The sequence below is a fragment of the Hyperolius riggenbachi genome, chromosome 5, assembly GCF_040937935.1.
Source record: "Hyperolius riggenbachi isolate aHypRig1 chromosome 5, aHypRig1.pri, whole genome shotgun sequence".
Classification (NCBI taxonomy): domain Eukaryota; kingdom Metazoa; phylum Chordata; class Amphibia; order Anura; family Hyperoliidae; genus Hyperolius; species Hyperolius riggenbachi.
The window spans coordinates 186,801,613-186,820,149 of NC_090650.1; the positions used below are offsets into that span (position 1 = coordinate 186,801,613).

Sequence of the window (18,537 nt, forward strand, 5' to 3'; positions counted from 1 at the left end):
TGCAGCTGGTTGGTCAGTCGGTTTGTCACTCGGTCATTCCAACTGGAAGGGTAAAGGATGGTAAAAGAGAGAGAGAGAAAAAAAAAACAAGCAGCAATGCAATAAATTCATTAACATTAACTTTGATAAACTTTATTGAACATTTTTAACCAAACATTAACATTCGGAACTTTTAACTTTTTTGCTTGCCTGTTTTTTGTTTTTTTTTTACCTTCTGAGGACAAACTTCTCCTTCCCCATGGGACAGTGTGCAAAGCACAATTCGCACAGAGATGTGGCAAAGTACACTGTGCACTTTGTCCCAAGTGAAAGGAGAGGTTTCTGGCAGCCCTGTGTATTTGGGTCGATTGAAAGCTGATGTCTGGTTTCACACTGCATATTGGCGTATTTGGTGGGTCGCGCCCGCCGCACCGCATCGCCAAAAACAGAACTTCAGGGAATACTGCGTTAGTACATGGTATTCCCTGTCTGGCATTCAGCCAAGTAATCTTTGCGTCGCCATCCGGCCAACACAAATCGCCGCAGGAGCCATGCAGTAGCGTAGGTATGCACTAGCGTTAAGTCACACAGTTTCGGCGTAGTGGGGACCGCAAAGTGGGACTTTCACTAGGAAATTTGCCACAACACATTGCGCCAGAGTGAAAGAGCCTTGAAAGACCTTTGTGTGTCTAGTACTGTGTCTCGCGTTCCCTACTCTAATATTGTACCTGCTCGTGGTACCTCTCGAAACACTCCCCTACGCATAGGGAAGGCTGGTCAGGACAGTAGGGGCAATAAAAAGTGGTGTCACGCCTCATTCCAGCCCTGCTGCAAACACAACGTTTTCTTGGGGAACGGTGAGATGGGGTACCTGGAAACACATATGGGTAGTGTCTTTCATCTACCCGGCTAACTACATTTTGGGGTTGGGCCACGGCTCCTCCTGGACACAGGAGTTCCGGAACGATCTCTTCCTGAAATTGAAGGAAGGATCCTTTAGCTCTCCCAGCCTTACTGTAGAGAACAAAACTGTTGTACATTGCCAACTGAATCAAATAAACAGACACTTTCTTATACCAGCGTCTGGTTCTGTGGGAAACCAAATAGGGAGCCAACATCTGGTCGTTGAAGTCCCCCCCCTCCCATGTTAAGGTTATATTCATGGAAGGTGAGGGGTTTTTCAACAGCCTCAGTTGCTTGTTGAATTTGGACTGTCGTGTCTGCGTGAATGGTGCACAGAAGGTAAACATCCCTCTTGTCCCTCCATTTCACCGCAGGCAGGTTTTCGTTACACAAGGCAACACTCTCCCCCCCCCCCCCCCCCCCCGTGCAAGTCGGGTACTAGTGAGCCATTGGGGAAGCCCCGGCGACTAGGCCGCACGGTCCCACAGCAGCGAATTCCGAGTAGCTGTAAATGCTGATAGAGGGCCACGCTTGTGTAGTAATTGTCCTTGTAAAGATGGTACCCCTTCTGGAACAAGGGTGACACCAAGTCCCTCAACAATCTTGCCACTGCTCCCCAGGTAGTCAGGGCATCCGACCGACTCCAATTTTGAATCTTTTCCCTCATAGAGCCAAAAACGATATGCATAGCCTGTGGCCCTGTCACAGAGCTTATACAGCTTGACCCCATACCGGGCGCGCTTGCTTGGGATGTACTGCTTAATGCCAAGGCGCCCGATAAAATGTATCAGGGACTCGTCTATGCAGATGTTCTGTTCAAGGATGTAAGCATCTGCAAATTTGGATGACAGGTGGTCTATGAGGGGCTGAATTTTGTGGAGCCGTTCATAGTCAGGGTGGTCACTTTTATGACAGGTTGTATTTTCATTGAAGTGCAGGAAGCACAGGATGTCCTCAAAACGTTCCCTGGACATGGCAGCAGAGTACATGGGCATGTAATGTATTGGGTACATAGACCAATAGGACCGCAATACATTTTTTTAGTTAGACCCATGTTGAGAAGGCCCAAAAAGATTTTAAATTCGGAAACTGTGACCAGTTTCCACCGAAAAGGCTGGGCATGGGAGCTGTTCGGATTGGCGGTAATAAATTGTGTGGCGTTACGGTTGCTCTCTGCCACGACTAAGTCGTAGAGATCCTCGGTGAAGATCAGATGAAAAGCGTCTAGGGCCGATCCTAGATGATCTGTCTCCACCTGGACTCCAGACTGTGCGGTGAAAGGGGGCACTATGGGTGTGGCGGAACCAGGGGGTTGCCAATCGGGATTTGCCAGCACCTCTGGGAGGCTAGGGGTACTACGAGCCAATCTTTCTGGTGGCTGCGACCTGGGTCTTACTGCACGTGCCACTGAACCAGTTTCAACTGCCATGCTGGTGCTCGCCACTTCACCAGTGTCTATGGCAGTACTGGTTCCAAGTCCAGGATGTGCTGCACTGCTGGTGCATGCCTCACCATGAAAACCTGGATCAGCGCTAGCACCACTCTGCTGCCCTTGAGGTTGATCCTGTGCCACCTGCGGCCCACTGACATGGGGTCGGGTACGCCTGGCGCTAGCAGGGGCCACAATCTTGTCATCTTCGCTATCGGTCAGAGAGCCACTGCTATCTACAGGTTTGTCTTCAGACCCGGTTGATTCGTCGGATGAGAAGTCCCAATCACTCTCATCCGACTGGGCCAGAATTCTGTAGGCCTCTTCAGCGGAATACTCCTTTCTTGCCATGGTGGACTGCTAAATTTAGGGGGTATTCCTCTGAGACTACCCAGGAAAGAGAGCACACCTACCTAGCAAAAAGGAGTGCAGGTGAAGTAAAAAGCGGCGGTTGTTCAGTTTTGATTAAAAAAAAAAATCAAAACTGATCAGAGTGCCGAAGTTATTGCGTTGTGTTTTTGCAGTGATCAGAAAAAAACAATTTCTGTCACTGCGGTGGGCGGGCTGAACGCAAGTGCGGCCGAACGATCAGGCCTGATCGGGCAAACACTGCGTTTTTAGCGGAGCCTACTCTAAGGTGACCCTAACGTACTTATAGATCTGACTGCGATCAGTTCTGATCACTTACAAATACTATATAGTGACAATGCTGATTAGCGACAGTGATGACTAATTAGTGACTGTGGTGTAGTGGACTGGGCGCTAACTGACACTAACTACCTAACAAAGGGGCCTAGCTAACTCACTGGCCTGTTTTTAGATCACTAGGATAGTGACAGACCAGATGTCAATCACACTGCAGCTGTCAGATGCCAAATGATGTAAACAGAGGTCAATCACAGGGCAATCAGAGATGATCAAAGGCCAATGAGAGCTAGTGACAGGCAATCAGATATCACTCGACAGTGCACAGACGATAAGATGTCACTCAGATCTCAATCAATGTCACTCAGACCTCATTCAGAGCTATTGACAGGCGACCAGATGTCAATCACAGTGCAGCTGTCAGATTCCAAACGATGTAAACAGCAATCAATCACAGGGCAATCAGAGATGACCAGATGCCAATCAAAGCTAGTGACAGGCAATCAGATGTCAATTAATAGTGCACAGACGATAAGATGTCACTCAGATCTCAATCAATGTCACTCAGACCTCAATCAGAGCTGGTGACAGGCGACCAGATGTCAATCACAGTGCAGCTGTCAGATTCCAAACAATGTAAACAGCAATTGAAATCACAGGGCAATCAGAGATGATCAAAGGCCTATCACAATGCAAACAGGCGATCAGATGTCAATAAACAGTGAACATACATTAGATGTCACTCAGATCTCACTCAGACCTCGATCAGAGCTGGTGACAGGCGACCAGATGTCAATCAGACCTCAGTCAGACGCCTGTCAGGGCCAGTGAGGGGGGTAGTGAGGGTGATCAGCGGCTATCAATGTGCTGTCCTTACATTCAGGGCTGCTCTCCTCTCTGGTGGTCGTCCACGAACGCTGTGACCACCAGCAGAGGAGGCAGCTGGTATAATACACGTTGTTTACAAAACAGCGCGTATTATACACTTTCCATTGGATAATTTGAAAGATCGGAGCTCGCCGGCGCTGCTAATTTGCTGGCGGGCTGATGAAGGAGGGGGACCGCACAGCATGCCGGGCGAAGCGCGCACATACGCGCTCACGAGCGCCGGCAAAACAGCGCTTCAGGACCTGACGCCAATTCGGCCCTCCTGGGGCTGCCGCCGCATTCACGCCCATTGGCGTGACGCGGTCGTTAGGTAGTTAAAGGGAGCACGATACGCTGTACTACCGCGCGTACCATGCGGCACTGTATTTATCGGGCGTTGGTGTCATTAAGCTCGCGCTGCTTTAGCAGAGCAGCTTAAAGAACAGCTGTCAGCCATACTATCTCAGAAAAAAACACATTTATAAGTAGATAAATACTTGCTATAGTTACATAACATATGTATTACACTGTCCACATTTTTATTTTAGCGATTTTTCTATAGTAAAAAAAGAGAAAATACTTCTTAGGATTTTCCATTTGGACTGTGTCTATCTTGAAGACAATCCTGATATCATTTCCTTCCTTACTCTGTCTGTGTATCATTGCCTGCCCTCTTCCCAGTCTTCAGACACTCCCACCCAGCTCTGCAATAGAAAGTGCATTGTCTCAGCATGAGAAATGTGAGAAATAATGGCCAATCAGAAATAAACCGAGTTGTGTGAGGGAAAATGGGAGGGAAAGAGGCTTCAGCCAATCAGGCTGTATTAGTTATGTCTAAAGGGAAAGTAAAGAAGAAATAAATAAAACCCAGCATGCCCAGAACTGGTAGGAAATGCATGTGGTAGTTGTAAATATCTAAATAGCATTTTGTTAGGCAAATTGAATTATATTTTTAGTTCATTAAACATTTTAGGTTTATTATTAAGAATATTGTGACTTAGATTTTTAATCTCCTTCCTGGCCCAAATGATTGGAGCAGGAATTGTTGTAAAGTTATGCATATTTGGATTACCCCAGAGTGGAGTATAAGGAGACCAAGCCCCAGGACTTGCAAACTGTTTATTAGCCTGCTTCCATGCAGTTACCATTACTTTCATTAGTGATGTGGAACCTGGTTTTGGTACCTCGAAATGGAAGATTTGTGAGCCTTTCATAGGATCCTAAGATTGCCACCTCCACCACCACCACCGGATTATATGAATTTTGACTGAACCACCATCTGACTGTCACAAGCTGTGCAGCCAGATAACTGATTGGGCAGTTATAAATTTAAACTGTGTACAAGGCTTAAGGGATACCCAAAGTGACATGTGACATGATGAGATAGACGTGTATGTACAGTGCCTAGCACACAAATAACTATGCTGTGTTCCTTTTTTTTCTTTCTCTGCCTGAAAGAGTTAAATATCAAGTATGTAAGTGGCTGACTCAGTCCTGACTCAGACAGGAAGTGACTACAGTGTGAACCTCACTGATAAGAAATTCCAACTATAAAACACTTTCCTAGCAGAAAATGGCTTCTAAGAGCAAGAAAGAGATAAAAAGGTCAATTTCTTATCAGTGAGGTTCACACTGTAGTCACTTCCTGTCTAAGTCAGGACTGAGTCAGCCACTTACATACCTGATATTTAACTCTTTCAGGAAGAGAAAGAAAAAAAGGAACACAACATAGTAATTTGTGTGCTAGGTACTGTACATACCCATGTCTATCTCATCATGTCACATGTCACTTCGGGTATCCTTTAAGAGTGCATAGACACATATCCAATTTTCAATGGCTAATTTCCATTTCAGAGTAGTATGAAGGCTAACAGAATTTAACCCTTACCCTGCCCAGATGTCTATTGTCTGAAGGCTTTTTTATACTTTTCTGCCTTCATACGCCACAGAAGACTAAAGGCGTTTTAGTACAAAACTGCTTCCGCCTATTGCACATGTCTATATGTATTTTTCTTTCCTCATATTCTACAGATGTCTAAATGCGTTTTGTACAAAGTTTTTGCTCAGTGCTAACTTTCTTCTCAACTTGAAGTATGCAAATAATGCTAGGTTGATGCAGAAGTATGCAAATTTTACTGCAAATCTATGCATCTTGAAAATGGTTCAACCAAATACATGCTTCCACTGCAAGATTTGATTAGTCTTTTTGCATTTAAGATTTTCATAATAATTAGTATAATTCTCAATCATCTCAAATGTATTGCCATCTCAATAACAACTATGACAATCCCTCCCTACTGAGTAATGTTGACTTTGTTATGTAGATTTGAACCAGGAGGTACACTGGCCAAGCTTGAATAACTCACTAAGCTGTACTTATCAAGAAAAATTACTGGGATATAATCCAAGCATGTTATGCAAGATTACAACATGGGCGTTTGCAGTTAAATTGTAACATTTATTCTAATCTTACTATAAAACACACATAATATAAAAATCCCCAAATAGGATGAATCAGGCAATGTCCTCACAGTGTGCACTCTATAAATAAATGGTGATAGTTAATCACCATGTATGAACCCTGTCTGAGGCCTACATACAAACATCAGTCTGGGATTGTAGCGAGCAAAAATAGGGATATTTGTTATATAGGTTTGGTAAAGACATTTAATAAACACAATTCAAACATAGGTGGTACTGGTGTGTAGCTTTATAAAAAAGAATAGTTGGCAGTCTAATGACCAGTGTGTGTAGGTAAGCTCTCATATAACATACAGTGCTGCCCATAATTATTCATACCCCTGGCAAATTTTGACTTAAAGTTATTTTTATTCAACCAGCAAGTAATTTTTGACGGGAAATGACATAGGTGTCTCCTAAAAGATAATAAGACGATGTACAAGAGGCATTATTGTGGGGGGAAAAAATCTCAGCTTTTATTTACATTTGAGCAAAAAGTGTCCAGTCCAAAATTACTCATACCCTTCATAAACTGTCACAGTCTATGGGAAAATCCAAAGTTCTATACCATTCCAAATAGTCCAACCTGTTCTAAAGCATCATAATTACCATGATTAATTGGGAACAGCTGTTTTAATCAACTCAACAGGTGAAAAACAGCAGCTCTCTGCAGTCGGTTTGTGGACAGTCATGGCTAAGACAAAGGAGCTCAGTGAGAATCTGCAGCTGCGCATCGTGGCTGCACACAAGTCAGGAAAAGGCTACAAGGCCATTTCTAAATGTTTTTAAGTTTCAGTGGCTACAGTGCAAAGTATTATAAAAAAAATACAAGATTACCTGGCCGGAAGCCAAAAGTGACACCTGTGCTGGCCAGGATAGTGAGAGAGGTGAAAAACCACCAAGTCCATCCTGGCCACTCTGCTGGTGGCAATGTCTCAAGGCAGATAATCCAACTGACTCTGCACACTGCTGAGTTCCATGGATGCAGACCAAGGAGGACGCCACTTCTCCAGTTAAGGCACACAAATGCTTGCTTGGCCTTTGCAAATGCTCATCTGTACAAAGTAGAAAACTTCTGGTCTCCTGTGTTATGGTCAGATGAAACAAAATTGAATTGTTTGGTCACAATGATGTTTCCTTCATTTGGCGTAAAAAAAAGGAGACGCCTTCAACCCAAAGAACACCATCTCCTCTGTCCAGGGCCGGATTTAGAGCTGTGGAGCCTATAGGCACAGAGAATCTGGTGCCCTAAACTCCTCCCCCACAGCAGAGGCCACACCTTAAGCCACACCCCCTTTTGTTACAAAGTAAAACTATGCAAGACATTGAAATGGTGGCAGAGTGGAAATTTGGGCCTAGCAGTCCAGTACCCAATATTTAATGGGGGATCTATTAACTCTTCAATGACACTATTTCAATGGGCCTATGGTGGCGCCCTAAAAATTACGTTATTTTCTTTTTCTGTGGCGATTGGTGGCGTGGGCGTGGTTGTTAGGTGTCAGGTAGGGTGTTTGTGTGTGTGGGTGTGGGGGGGGGGCAGTTAGGCATCAGGTAGGGTGTTTGTGCAGAATGGGTGGTAAGTATTAGGTGTCAGTAAGGTGTCTGTGCAGTGTGGGATGGTTGGGCGTCAGAGGGGAGGGTTTTGTGTGAAAGTAGGGGTAGGTGGAGCTATAGTAAAATATCGGTATTTAATACCAATATTTTACAATCCTTCTTTACACTTTAATAGTAAAATATTGGTAAATTTACCTATATTTTACTATCAGCTTGCCAGGGCACCCACATTTTTAGGTGCCCTTTGATTACGTACACTACACACACACAAACAGATCACACACACTCACTAACACATGAGATCACACACACAAGCGCACAGAGATCACACACACACAAACACACACACACAGATCACACACACACAAACACACAAAGATCACACGCTCACTAACCTAGAGATCACACACGCACAAAGATCACATGCTCACTAACACACACAGATCACTTCATAGATCACTCTCACACACACAGACCACTCTCACACACACAGATCACACTCACTGAAAACATACTCCCCTCATGCACACACATAAAACAAAACCTTCACTCCCCCATTCAATCATCTAGCTAACAGGAGGAAAAGTACCATTCAAATGATGCAGCCAGGTGACACTCTTTGTCAGGCTGGAGCCAAGCAGCAGGAATCAATCCGAGGAGAAAGCTATGCATCTGCAGCCCCCAGCCTGACCCCTTCCCCCTCCTGTCACAGATCATAGGGGAAAGATCAGATTCAGCGTGGCCCTCAAGTCCCAACAGCATACACACAGGGGGTGGAGCTGCAGCCTATACAGGACAGGGCTATCTGACAGGGCTGCATCGTCTGCCCCCCTCCCTGCCTGTCTCAATCAGTGTCACTCGAATTACACATGTGGGCTGGCTGCTGTTGTGAACAGGAGAGGGGGGCAGAGTGGAGATTTTTGCCTACCTCCGTTCGAGTTGTCACTCTCTTAGCACAGGCAGGCTGATTTCACAGGAAGTAAGGGAAGCCTGCTCAGCCCTGGCCACCCACAGTTTCCCCCAGTCCCAGCCGAGCAGATAGCGGCAGGAGAGGCTGACAAGCACGCTGCCCGCTCCCCATGATGAGTGCCTATGCACGCAGCTGCTGCTCACTAGCAAGTTGCAGCGCTGCGTGCAGGCATTAATACGGCAGGGGGCGGGAAGAAAGGGAAGGGACAGACTGTAAGTGAGTGACTCGCCGCCCTCAGCCTGGCTGTCACTGTAGTTGCAGCCGCCGGATCGTGACGTAAGTGGGCGGGGCGAGCGGCGCTGTCGTAGAGGAACACATTTTTAGGTTCTTAACTAAGAAGGGGACTATTTAAAACCCGCCCTTGCACAATCAGGCGCCTATAGGCACGTGCCTAGTGTGCCTTAAGGTAAATCCGGCCCTGCCTCTGTCAAACATGGTGGTGGAAGCCTAATGTTTTGGAGCTGTTTTTCAGCCAATCAACCAGGGAACTGAATTACAGTAAAAGGCACCGTAAAAAAAGAGCAATACATAAGGATTCTCAACGACAACATCAGACAGTCTGCAGATAAACTTGGCTTTAGGCACCAGTGGACATTTCAGCATGACAATGACCCAAGACACACATCAAAAGTGGTGAAGACATGGTTAGCAGACAACAACATTAATGTTTTGGAGTGGCCCATCCAGAGTCCTGACTTGAATCTAATTGATAATCTGTGGTGGAAGCTAAAGATCAAGGTGATGGCAAGAAGACCCTCCAAACTGAAAGATTTGAGCTCATGGCAAAAATACCTGTGGAGACATGCAAAAAACCGTCTGCAATTATGGGGAGCGTTTGATTGCTGTAATAGCCAATAAAGGCTTTTCTATTGATTATCAAGAAGGGTATGAATAACTTTGGACTGGACACTTTTTGCTCAAATGTAAATAAAAGCTGAGAAATGTTTTTTTTTTTCCACAATAATATCTCTTGTATATCATCTTATTATCTTTTGGTAGACACCTATGTCATTTCCCAGCAAAAAAAATAGTTGCTGGTTGAATAAAAGAAACTTTGAGTCAAAATTTGCCAGGGGTATGAATAATTATGGTCAGCACTGTAAATATAGTAAAATGGGCAAAACACTGATAAATAATTAGAAGTCATAAAACTCATGTGTAACTTAGAGAAACACTTATGAGGGTAGGGAACCGACATGGGCGTCAATCCATCAAGTTCAACCAGGAAAAAAAGAAGAAAAAACCTGGACCCACACATATTCCAGTTGATAGTCAATTAACATTCTCTCCCAAGAAATATTTTCATACATTGTCAATAAAATACCTTTAAAGCCCGCAGGAAGAAACAAAACACTCAAAATAAGTTTTATTTTACTTTTGTACCCCTTTTTCACTTGCATGGTGTTGAAATTTTATTTTTTAGGGAACATGAAAAATTATCTCCTAGGAGAAAACTCAAGAGAAGAGTTGCATAAGGGCCATACATTTCAATAGTTGAAGATTTGTCTGCACTGGAATATACTGATATATCTCAACATTAATTATTTTATTAATTGATCTAGTGGTAAGAACAGATAGTCTGAAAGGGAGAAGAGGAAGACTTCCATCTAAACCAAAGAGCCCATCACACCAAGAATCATCTCAGAAGAATCTACCATCCCCGTCAGTCAATCTCTTGGAGTCTTTGGTTCAAGCAGTAACAGACTCTACACCAAAAGATCTTGACTATTCTGCTGTAAGTTCATTTTATGCATTTTAGCTTTCCAAATGCATGTGTGATTAAAAAATACTGGGCCATATGCAATTCCCTTTTTCTCCTGAGTTTTCTCCTAGGTAATATTTTTAAACTAGTTAATAAAATGCCTTTTAAGCCACCAGAAAGCAAGAAAATGCTCAAAATAATTTTGATATCACTTTTTCACCTTCTTTTTGGTACATTTTTAATTGAAAAGTTCTGGAAAGTTATTTTAAATCGAAGATGAAAAATGATCTCCTAGGAGAAAACTCAGGTGAAAAAGTGAATTGCATATGGGCCACTGTCTCTAAAAAAGTTACAGTTCTTTCTGCCACAACACAAATATTTGCAACCTCCTGCACCCGTACACACACTCTCCCACGTACTAAGGAAGTAGAAGGAAGAGAGGATAACAAGTATTCTTATTGCTCTCATTTTACTAGCTGACAGTGTCACAATTTTCCAGAGCTTCAAAGGCTCCAGAAGCACATTACGTTCCCCATTCTTTCAGCAAAGTAGCATCAGATAGGAAAAATGGCATTAGCATTAGCAATACAAGATGAAAAAAATAACGTTTCATGAAAATCTTGAATCACATCACATGCCTTCTTTTCAGTGGAACTTTGGAGGGGTTTTTAATATATCAATAAAAAGAATAAAAGTCCACAGTGCTTTTACAACACAGGACTACAAGTCAGAATCTCCATTCCAAAAAAAATACAAAAATACTGCCTCCTCGTTGTCCAAAACTATTGGCCAATCAAAAAATGTGCCAATTAGCAAAACATTCTGGCCAATCGGTAGACATGATGAGAGCTTTAAAATGTAATATATAAAGCAAATGAGAATTATATTACAGTTTACTAGCTGATGACCCGGCATTGCTCGGGTATGTATTTGGTTGTTGTTGGGTCCAGACAATTTTTACAACATTGACACGCAATCTCTCAATGACCAAGTTTTTGAGCTTTGGGGTCCTTGGCATCAATAATGTGAGTTTGGGAACAGTTTAAATGTTCACATTTAAATCAAGCAAACAAATCTGATTGGCTTTTTGTGGCTCCTCCTGTTTTTCTAAATTTGAACCCAAGTCACCCAATGACCGACTGTAGCAGGTTTGAGTCCTCGGCCATTAACAGTTAGTAAGAATGGCAGCAATTTAAATATTTTCCTAAAAAATCAATAGGTGAATTTTGATTGGCTGTTGTAGACTCTACCCACTTTCCTGAGTAGTAATCCCAGTCACCCAGAGACCAACTGTGTCAAGTTTGAGTACCCTGCCATTAGCAGTATACGAATGGCTGCAGTTTACATTTTCCCACTTAAAAATGTGATTGTTGTCCCCCCCCCCCCCCCCCCCCCACACACACACACACACACTTTTGTTTTACCTTGACACACATTCACTCAATGACCAAGTTTGTGAGCTTCAGTGTCCTTGGCATCAGTAATTTGAGAATGAAAGCAATTTATCAATCAGACCTCTGACATTAACAGTGTAAGAACGGCAGCAATTTAAATATTCCCCTTGATAATCAATATGTGAATTTTGATTTGCTGTTGTAGGCTCCACCAACTTTCTTGAATATTAATCCCAGTCACCCACTGGCCAACTGTGCCATGTTTGAGAACCCTGTGATGCACAATCTAAGTATGGCTGCAGTTTACAATTTCCCAAATGAATGGCTGAAATTTGATTGGCTGTTTTATGCTCCACCCACTTTCCCTGAATTTTTTGCTTCAGTCACCAAGTGACCAACTGTTCTAAGTTTGAGGACTTTGGCTTTATTACTGTGAAAATATTCCCATTAACATCAATGGATGAAATCTGATTGACTGTTCGTGGTTATGCCCAGGTGTGCAGGGGGAGGGGGAGCGTGAGACGCCCAGAAATATCTTCCCAGGTAGTAAGGGATCTGTACACAAAGTTTCATTTAAATCGGTAAATGCGTTTTCAAGTGATGGCGACACATACACACACACTCAATTTTTTTATACAGTATATAGACAAAAGTTGTCTGAAAAGTAACAGCCATTTTCAATCAATTAATTTAACAATTTAGGAAACATTTATTTTATTTCAGACACACCAGCCCTTATCCAATTAACTTTTTTTCCTGAGTTTTCTCCCAGGAGATAAACTTTCATCTTTTCTAAAAAAACAATAACTGTTTAGCAATTGAAACAGTACTAAAAAGTAGGTAAAAAAATGTGGAATTTGTGGTTGGTGGGAGCTTTAAAGGTATTTTATTGATAAGGTTTGGAAATATCTCCATGGAGAAAACTCAGGAGAAAAGTTAATCAGATATGGGCCACCGTGTCTTCTGATTATTACTCCACATTAGCACCTCCTTTATTTAAGCATTTAGCATATCTTTTTACAAGGTTTTATTCCCCTTTATTGCAGTAGCATCACACTCCTCACCTATAGGTTGTATTTTAATACTGCTGAATAAATGGTTACTGATGTTCTGCAGCCACATGGGAAACATTGCAGGGAAAGAAGAAATTGACCTAACAGATGTAAGATAAATCCAACCTGTGACATGGAAAACAAAAAAGTTACATACTCACCAACTTAGAGGGAAGGCTCTGGATAGTCCAAGGGCTTCCCTTGCCCTCCTGAACACCAACACCAACACCACAGGCTGGAACCTTCTTTTTTGTTCTAATGAGAACAAATCTGACAAGCTCTTGTTGAATATGTTCAGAAAGACCATTCATGATAGAGGTAGGATCCAAGATGGATTGGGAATCCTCTGGACCATTCAGAGGCTTTCCACTAATTTCAATTGTGACGGTGGAAGTGTCGGGACAAAGTAGAGCAGTGTGCAGTGCAGTGGTGACATAGATAAATGAACCACTTCTACCACAAATCGCTCCCCCACCACAGCACTTTCCAGATCATCCCTATAACACTCCTAGTAGTTGATTCACTGTCCTGTGGTAAAACTGCCATGCTCAGACAGTGGGCAGCATTTTTACCTCTACCAGCACCACTGGAGTAACGATTGTGTTGTATTGTACCAAGGATTGCACTAATTACGCAAGGCACACTACTCTAGTGGCGTAAAAAATAACGAGCACTGTCTGTGCACAGCAGTTTTACTATAGGTTACATAGGCAAACGCAGGGGGGGTTACAGCTGCCCAGAATCCCCTTTAGACCACGGCCAGTGCAGTGTCTGCGGACAGGCACAAATTGAGACACCAGAATATCTGCAGGTATCCTGCAGCTCACACCCCTGCTCACAGCCCTGCCCCATTTCTTTCCCTGCTACAGTTGACTTTGGATGTGGCAGCAGCATGTGTACAGAGCATGTGCAGCTCTGGGGAACAGATTCAGGTATGAGAGCACAGCCCTGTGCCCGTGCTGGGTGAATGGTTCACTTTCCCCTTCATTAGCTATTACCATATTATTATACTATATTGTCGTGGCTTAGGGAGACCTTTCAGGAACCCCCCCCCCCTAAAAAATCCTGGGTTTGCCCCTGGGTTAGTGAATCAACCACTATTTGTGTTATAGGGATGAGCTGGAAACTTTCCCGTTGGGGGCACGGTCACTTTCAGAAGTTTTGCTGTAGGATAAGTTAACCCCATACAGAGACAACTGAATATACTGCTCATTCTTACACCTATCATACAACTAGTGCAATGCCCACGGGGCATACATTTGCTAGTTTGTAATAAATGATAGGAGTGCCAGTTAGTTGCTCCCTAGTTAAATTGGTAGATGCATTAAGTGTATGTGCCCTTTAAGTAGAGTTAAGAACTACAAGTTTGCTCCTAGTATGATGCTGAAATGTCTGCTTGCTTGCCGAGTGGTATTGGCTGGTATAGGGACTAGTTTCAAGGAAGAAACCTTCAGTGAACCAGCTTTAATGCAAAAAAACTGCAGTGCTTTGATAACTTATGTCCATCCATCCCAACATCTTAGCAGTTTTATATTTTTCTTTCTACCTGGTTGTATGATTGCATATAGTTTGTGAGTGCAAGGGGTTAATATTGACATTTTCTTGATCCAGTCACTCCCCCAAGCCTTTATTCATTTAAGGTCTCTGCAGGGATGTGCACACTGCTGGGTTTTTTTTTTTTGGTAGCCTAAAGAATCTAAAACAGGGATGTTGAACTCCAGTCCACAGGTGCTCAAGTCCTCACAATTTTTTTGGCACAGATCAAATTAATGGATGGTACTGAATCACAGGGGCGTAGCTAGAAATGACTGGGCCCCATAGCAATTTTTTATGCCCCCCACACTCACACGCGTGCGCACACACACACACACACACACACACACACACACACACACACACACACATTAAAGGAAATATTATGTGAATATTATTATGGACAGTTACTTACTTGGAGCTTCTTTCTGCCCCCTGAAGTCCTCCTGGTCCCTCGCTGTCATTCTGCACTGCTCTGTCCCCGAGTGTCCCCCTCCAAATGCTGCATGGGCGGGCCCGTGCTGCGCGCCTCCTCTATCGTGCTGAGCCCAGCTTTTGGAAGGGGGCAGCAGAGGAACAGAGCAGCGTGAAATGATGGTGAGGAAGCAGGAGGAATTCGGGGCTGAAAGAAGCTCCAGGTAAGTAACTGGCCACAATACTGTTCACTTAAAGCAATCCTGAAGTAAATTTCATATAAAAAAACAGATACCTATGGCAGGGCCCCCCTGCAAAAATGATAGCATGGGGCCTTCTTGGTCACCGAAACCCATGTAGGTCACATGATTGGAAGCCGGTGAATGGTAGCAGAGAGTGCTTTGCTGTGAAGCAGACTCTGGAAGCAGGAAAAAATTACACACGCTCCTGCACACGGTTTTTGTGTGCAAACAGGGAGGGTTTTTTTGCTAATTGGCTACACTTGTGGTTGGGAAGAGGGAGGAGTAAGAGCCCCCAAAGCCTCTGGGCCCCCCTACGATGGCAGGGGTCGCAGGGGTGATTGTTACACCCATGACCTATGGAGAGGTAAAGCACTGGACCTACAGAGCCTTCCCGTTCCTCTCACGGTCCCTTCGTTGCATTGCTGTCACCCCTGTTAGAGGCCACGGAAGGCTTCGGGACCACTCCTGAAGACGGGTGGCTCCGTACTGCACATGCATGAGCACGCTCTCCTGCACACTTGTACAGTATGGAGCTGGCCATCTTCAGGAGCACCCGGACTCCCAAAGCCTCCCATGTTGGCAGATTGAAACAGGGGTGACAGTGCTGGAACGCAGGGACATTGAGAGGAATGGGAAGGCTTTATAGGTCCCCGAGCCTTTCCTCTCCTTATATACATATCCGTTTTTTATTATTTTAACATTCACTACATACACAAACACACACACCCCTCCTCCCCACATTCCTTCCCATATACCTTCCCCTACCTCTCCCAACACACACACACTCTTGCAGTAAGTTAAATATCACACACACCTCCCCCCACACACGGACACACGCAGTAAGTTAAAAAACACACAGACACATAAACACACACATACACTGCAGCTGCTCACAACTCCCGGCTGCCCGTGCTCTCACTATGGCTCGCTGCACTTACAGTGCCGCCCAGAGACAGCATCAAGCCTACATGCCGCCACTCTCCCCTGCAGTTCCTGGTGCTGCTAATCATCAGTGTTGCCACTGCAACAGAACATGGAAGTCGGTTGTCTGTTGCATGTAGTGCAATGGCCCGGCTTCTGTGCAATTGTGCCATGGCAGCACTGACGCTCGGCAGCTCCTGGAACTGCTGGGGTGAGCGGTGTCAATGTGTGTGGGCTGGATGTGCGTTCCGTGCAGTATTGTTGGGGCCTTGCGGGATCTTAATGGGGGGCAGGAGGTTTGACAAAAAAAAAAAACAGACAGGACGCCCCCCCCTCCCTTGGTTATGGGCGGGCTATGGGCCCCATAGGAACTGCTATGGTTGCTGTGGTGATCTGTGTGCCCTTGCGAAATCAGTAAAGGTGTGGTTCAACAAGTAGAAGACATTTCTCCATGTCTCAGCCCATACTATAGACTGGCATGGATGTGGCCTTCGAGGACTGGAGACTGCATTAACTTTTCTACGGCTTATAGTGTTGAGTTTTCTTCTGTGATCAATATTATTAAAAATCATCTTCCAGCTCTATATGCAAATCTGGAAGTAGGCACCCACATTGGGTGATGTTTTGTCTCCCGGTCGCTATGAGGACCGGGCGGTTCATCGACGAGCGACATGGTTGAGATACCAGGGCTCCTATAAGTGTGGGGTAAAGACATGCAGGTATTGTAAGGTACATTCCACTGGCAACACTGCTGTTTCCTACAGTAATGGTTTTAAACAATATATTAACTGTGAGACCAGAGGAGTAGTTTACTTAATCAATTGCTGTCTTTGTAAAACAACAATATGTTAGTTGTACCACCAGGCCCCTTAGGGCTAGGATTGCTGAACATTATTGTGATACTACCAACTTGAACTGTCTTAATCCCCCACAAATGTGGCTAAACAGTTTAGATCATGCCATGCTGGCGAAATTACATATTTTTCATTTCAGGGTTTAGAAAGAGTTTATTTGGATAGCAGAGGTGGGGATTTAGAAAAAAAAAAGATCTTAGAACATGAAGTATGCTGGATTTTTAATATGAGCACTAGAGTGCCCAAATGGCTTGACTACAGGTGGGATGTCAATCTTTTTGTTTAAGTTTGGGTTTGGGTCCAATTCTGGGTCTCTTTGGTACTTACACGTTGGATAGTTTAGTTATTTCCCCCCCCCCCAACATTTGTTGTCCTTAGATCTTTATGGCGTTATTCCAGTTATACAGTGTTCAGACACCATATATTTATATATATACTGCAGTTTATTTCCCTCCTTTCCTCATTGTGCCTTTGACAGTGAGGGTGAATATGGCTCATAGGAATTCTTAAAATATATGTATTTTAAATGAAATTGGTATATATGCATTTTTTTGTATTTTTTTTTATAATGTGAAATATGCTGGAGTCCACTCCTCTCCCACTGAGGGTGATTTCCCTGTAAGAGTTTACTCTTACCTATAGTTGTGGTCTCTAGGTATTTAAAGGACCTCTGTTGCAAAAATCTTAAAATGTTAAATATATGTAAACTTATACAGTTAAGAAGTATGTTTCTTCCAGAGTAAAATGAGCTTTAAATTACTTTTCTCATAGGTTGCTGTCACTTACAGTGGGTAGTAGAACCAACAGGTTTTGGACTAGCCCATCTCCTCATGGGGGGTTCACAGGGATTTCTTTATTTTCAAAATGCAATAGTGAACGGCAGTTGCTCTGTCCAACTGCCAAAAAAGTGTATGGTGAGCAGGGGGGTTGGTCAGCATCTTTGTATAAATCTTTTTTCAGGGAGTATCTATATGAAGAATGAAGGCCATGCTGAGAATCCCTTATGGAGAGAAGGACTAGCCCAAAACCTGTCGGTAATGTCAGATTTCTACTACTTACTGTAAATGCCAGCAACATAGGAGAGAAGTAATTTATCGCTCATTTTACTCAGGAAGAAACGTACTTCTAATTGTATGTGTTTTAAATGTTAAGATTTTCGCTACAGTTCCTCTTTAAGGACTTAAGGCTAAGGATCCAGTGGGGTCAGAAACACGTCAGCTTGCATGCTGGCATACTTTTTGCTACTTTTTTATAATGACTCAATAAAGTAATATTGATTTTTATAGTATGGGAGGCGTGCGGAACAATTGGTTCATATGCACTCGATCCACTGGCGGACATACGGCCATGCAGGCCCCTCGAGTTCCGTTTCTCCAGGGACTCATTAAGTGTCACCGGGTTTTTTTTTTCATCCTATTACGAGCAGCAGAAGAGTGCCAGATACAGCGAGGCTCTGGCGGGGTAAATCAAATGCTAGAGGACCAGCCCCCAGGTCTTCGCTGTCTCCTCTGTAAGCCACTCGCACTGCGTCCTGATTTAGTGCGAGCGGCATACAGAGGAGACATCGAAGACCGGGAGGCTGGACCGCTAGCGTCTGGTTTACCCCGCCGGAGCCTCG

General features: G+C 43.9%; 1 protein-coding gene across 1 annotated transcript in view; it reads left to right on the forward strand.

The window, feature by feature from the left end:
- The window catches only part of NR4A3 (nuclear receptor subfamily 4 group A member 3), a 231,670-nt gene that overhangs the window by 129,897 nt on the left and 83,236 nt on the right, over nt 1-18,537 (forward strand). The window contains exon 4 of the mRNA XM_068236490.1: nt 10,370-10,542. Within this exon, the coding sequence (XP_068092591.1) occupies nt 10,370-10,542 (173 nt within the window). The remainder of the gene's footprint in view (nt 1-10,369; nt 10,543-18,537) is intronic.